We start from the raw sequence: 4451 nt of genomic DNA on the forward strand, positions 1-4451 counted from the left end.
ACACACACACACCACCCACAGTGCCTGCTCCTCACCAATCCTTAACACACACACACACACCACCCACAGTGCCTGCTCCTCACCAATCCTTAACATACACACACACCCCACCCACAGTGCCTGCTCCTCACCCACTCCTTAACTGTCCCCTCTGATAACATGAGCCAATTTAATAACCCCTCTCTCATAATTATATCTCTTATTAGCTCTCTGTTTATCTTGTTCTTCTCTAACATCACCTAGCTAAGTCACTTACTCCTAAGTCCATTTCTAAGTAGCTACTTCTACTTAATCCAATAAGTAGATTAAGTTATAGATCTTCAGTTATAAACTCATGCACCCACGCAGTGACAGATCCTCTGCTAAGGACCCGCGCACCCGAATTTCCACACCCCGTCACCTGTCCCTCTGCTAATGACCTGTGCACCGGAGTTTCCACACCCTGTCACCTCTTTTGTAGTGGAGACTAGCCTGGTCTCTTCATCTAGACTAATCTCAACAAGGCCAGGGAGCTTGTCTGTCTCTCCCAACATGATCACAGCACTTTCCACGCTGGGCAAACAGCACCCAAACCTGCTGGCTCAACTACAATAGTTCTAATAATAATAAAAACATTATCAGAGAATGCACTCTTGAGCTCAACCTTGTAGCTTCTAAGATTTAAGAAACACAAAATTCTAAGAATGGACCTTAATCCTCTGCCCTACAGGGCATAAGGAAAGACATTTCACACACTACTGAGAACGTCTTCAAAGGAAAAGGAGTGAGATTTATTATGGGAGAACAGAAGGATTAGAGTTAAAGGCATGATAGAGTCGTGTAAGAGAAGCTAGAAACAGGAGCACGGGGAGCTCACCCTTACAGTCGATGTCAGCGATCACTTCAGTCCGCTCCATGGCTTCCAGGAGCTTTCTCACTTCTTCAGCGTTGCCATTTCTGGCATGATGAAGAAGCTGTTGTTCTGCTTCTGTGTTCATTTCTAGATTAAAAAATAAAAGTAGAGTTATGATCTAGCAGTATAATGAGCTTGCAGCTGTCACCTGCTAATGCTTCTGCTTTCTAGGGGGAAGAGTCATTACATTTGCAGCTCAGGAGAGACATTAGAAACTGTTTTTCAGGGCCAGAAAAAAATAAATTAGAAAAGGACATAAAGAGCCTGCAGTGACAATACTTAAATTTTTCCTCTCATACATCTTTACCTAGCCCCAAACTAAATATAGAAAATTACAGCCAAATTTAAAATATTTATGTCAAGATGGGAAAATGTTAAAAATAGCCATTCTCCAAAAAAAAAAAAAAATGCCATTCTCAGAAGAACTATACATTTCATTCTTACCAGTAAATAAACAAATAAAGCACAATTTTCCCACTAGCCAAAAACAACAAAAGAAAAATCTGAGCATGCCCAGTGCTGGTGGCATAGGCAGGAACGTGTACTAATAAGAAAAATCTGGCCAGGTGGTGGTAGCTCACACCTTCAATCCCAGCACTCAAGAAGCAGAGGCAGGCAGATCTCTGTGAGTTCAAGGTCAGTCTGGTCTACAGAATAAATTTCAGGACAAGCTCCAAAACTACATATAAACATTCTGAAAAAACAAACAAACAAACAAAAATCTGAGCAGGCAAATATCACGACAGACCCCTAATAACTTAGTTAAAAATTAGACCTCAGTTCCAGCCTCCTGAAATTGAACAAAGGGCAATCAATCACCAATGCCCCCACACACACACACACCAAAGTTAAGGACAAGGAGAATTGCCCATACTGAGTACAGAGTCGTGGCCAACTCCCTCCTCCCCAGGTACCTTAGGGCAATAACCAAATAAGGATAAAGCCTGAGACATGGCTACACTTGCCCAAGAATATAAAAGCTATAACCTTAGTCAACTGGTTAACCCTAACCACTTAGAAACATACTAATATTAGCTGGGCTGTGGTGGCGTGTGCCTTTAATGCCTTTAATCCTAGTACTCAGGAGGCAGAGGCAAGAGGATCTCTGTGAATTTGAGGCCAACCTGATCTACAAGAGCTAGTTCCAGGACAGGCTCCAAAGCTACAGAGAAACCCTGTCTCAAAAAACCAAACAAAGAAAAAAGAGAGGGGGGGAGAGAGAGGGAGAGAGAGGGAGGAGGGGGGGGAGAGGGAGAGAGAGAGAAAAGAAAAGAAACAAACTAATTATGACTGCCACTTGCATAAGCCAATCCTGGATAGAACTATTGCACGGCTTTTAGAATTCCTTTAGTTGTATAGAAGAGCCTGCAAGATTTTCTTGGAAGATAGTTGGTGTGGGAGAATTGTCTATATTCTGTCAATCATGTTTTAAATAAATGCTGATTGGCCCTGCAGGAAGTATAGGCGGGAAAACCAAACTGGAAGTAGATGCAAGGAGAACAGGAGATTTCTGGGAAGGAGAAAGTTGATTCCTCCCAGTCCTGCCCAGACCACTAAAGCAGCAGGATGTGATCTGCCCCTCTGAAAAAAGGTACTGAGCCATATGGCTAACATAGATCAGAAAAATGGGTTAATCAAGATGTGAGAGTTAGCCAGTGAGAGGCTAGAGCTAATGGGCCAATCAGCTTATAATTTATGGAGACCTATGTGTGATTTTCTTTGGGACTTGCTGGCTGTGGGGTACTGAGCGGGACAGATAACCCCAGCAAACAAGCAGGCTTGCCCCCTGTTCATGTTACAGATAGTCATTCTCCATTTTTGCCTTTGTGTTAGATGTACGAACCCAGCATGCTGGTACCTTGGCAAGATAATAAACACTCTTGCTGATTGCATATGCTGACGTTTGTACAACTTCTTCAGGACCGTAACACATGCCCAGTACTAAAGGCAGAGGCAGGAATGTGTACTCAGAATGAGCATGCCCAGTGCTGGAGGTAGAGGCAGGAATGTGTACTCACATTGAGCATGCCCAGTGCTGGAGGTAGAGGCAGGAATGAATACTTATAAGCTACAATGTGCACCCCTTTCCACGCGCTGCATGGGAAGAGGCAATATTTTGCAGTATCAAATCACCTCCAAAGTACATATGTAACATTTCCATTCTGAGCTTTGTCCTACAGACACACAAAGACTGTTTTATCAGCATCTTTACAGCTGCACTCCTTGCAATACTGGAGAGTTAGAGACATGCCCATGTGCCAAAGAACTGCTCTGGCAAGAGTGTTCAGGTCCCAAAGACAATGTGTGGAGTCCTCAGGTTGAGAGTGGAGGAGACAGATGTGATCTGAGGATGAATCCAATGGCCACCAGCAGCATTGGAGAAATGATCACACCTTTTATACCGCATACTTGCCTGTGGTATTAAAAGGGAGATAAGGGGAATTTGAACAGGGATGTGGCTTAAGATCAGGAGAGGAGGAATCTGGCCTTGACCTTAACAATAGGCACCAGTCAGACCAGGCCATAAACTCCTTTTGCTATAGATAAGAAGAATGACTGCTTTATTAAGCAGGAATTTTCTTGAAGACCCTTATCCTTTGGGAAAAGGACTTCTGGGGAGCAGACACTATACTACAGCTTCTTAGTCTTACTATATGAACCTGTTTCCTCCATAACGTCCCCAAAAGGGAAGGTCCTGATGTCATACTCTTCCCAGTATACGGGATCATTCTGATTTCTCTTTATTTATTCACTGAACTCTTGCCTTTTATGGCCTCAGGATCTGGACCTAGATTGTAGGCATTTTATCCTTGGGGTCAGGTGTATCTAGTAAATTTCTAACTTTCTTATTCTTGGTTAATTAGGAGGGTACGATGGGGAAGTTTTCCCAGAGAGGCTACCATTCTACACATGTTCATCCTTTACAAAGCCCATACAAAATCCCCAAAGGGAAAGGCATTAACAGTAACAATCAATAAAAATTAAAAAGGTGCTGTGTTGAAATGCAGAACTTTGGCAAGCAGCAATTGTCACCATGTGGTCCACACCACCCGTGTTCATCAAAATGGAGCTGGCCAAATAAATCCTCGGGGAATGCTAAGAAAGGGTCTCTAGCTGTAAGGCAGTGATGAGCCTGGCAGCAAATCTGGAAGCCTGTGCAAAGAACCCAGACACCCAGACCTCTGGCCTTCACAGAGGCAACATTCCTAACAGTGGCAAGCCAGGAACACCCTTCAGAAGATACAGCTAGTCAATTCCTCCAAAACACAGGCTCTCAGCAAACAACCAAGTCAGGTAAGCCTTACACAAACTGGCAATGATAGTTGCCCAACTTGCTCAATTTCCAGTCAGCTATTGCCCTGCACTTAAACAAGAGCCAATTACCAAGGACAAGATATCTAATCTAAACAAAGCTACTAAGATATGAACAATGCCAAAACCAAACAAGGGAGAAAAACAACCAGAGAAGACAAATTATTCAGATTTTTAAAAAAGTTTTAAAATTAAGATTGACATAGTTAGCAGGGCGGTGGTGGCACACGCCTTTAATCCCAGCACT

At 43.2% G+C, this 4451-nt stretch overlaps 1 protein-coding gene across 1 annotated transcript in view; it reads right to left on the reverse strand.

Moving 5' to 3' along the window:
• Osbpl1a (oxysterol binding protein like 1A) overlaps window positions 1-4451 on the reverse strand; it is a 196079-nt gene that overhangs the window by 182438 nt on the left and 9190 nt on the right. Inside the window, exon 2 of the mRNA XM_005355774.3 lies at window positions 857-979. Within this exon, the coding sequence (XP_005355831.1) occupies window positions 857-977 (121 nt within the window). The 5' untranslated portion in view covers window positions 978-979. The remainder of the gene's footprint in view (window positions 1-856; window positions 980-4451) is intronic.

Source organism: Microtus ochrogaster, chromosome 18, assembly GCF_000317375.1.
Source record: "Microtus ochrogaster isolate Prairie Vole_2 chromosome 18, MicOch1.0, whole genome shotgun sequence".
In the NCBI taxonomy this organism is placed as follows: domain Eukaryota; kingdom Metazoa; phylum Chordata; class Mammalia; order Rodentia; family Cricetidae; genus Microtus; species Microtus ochrogaster.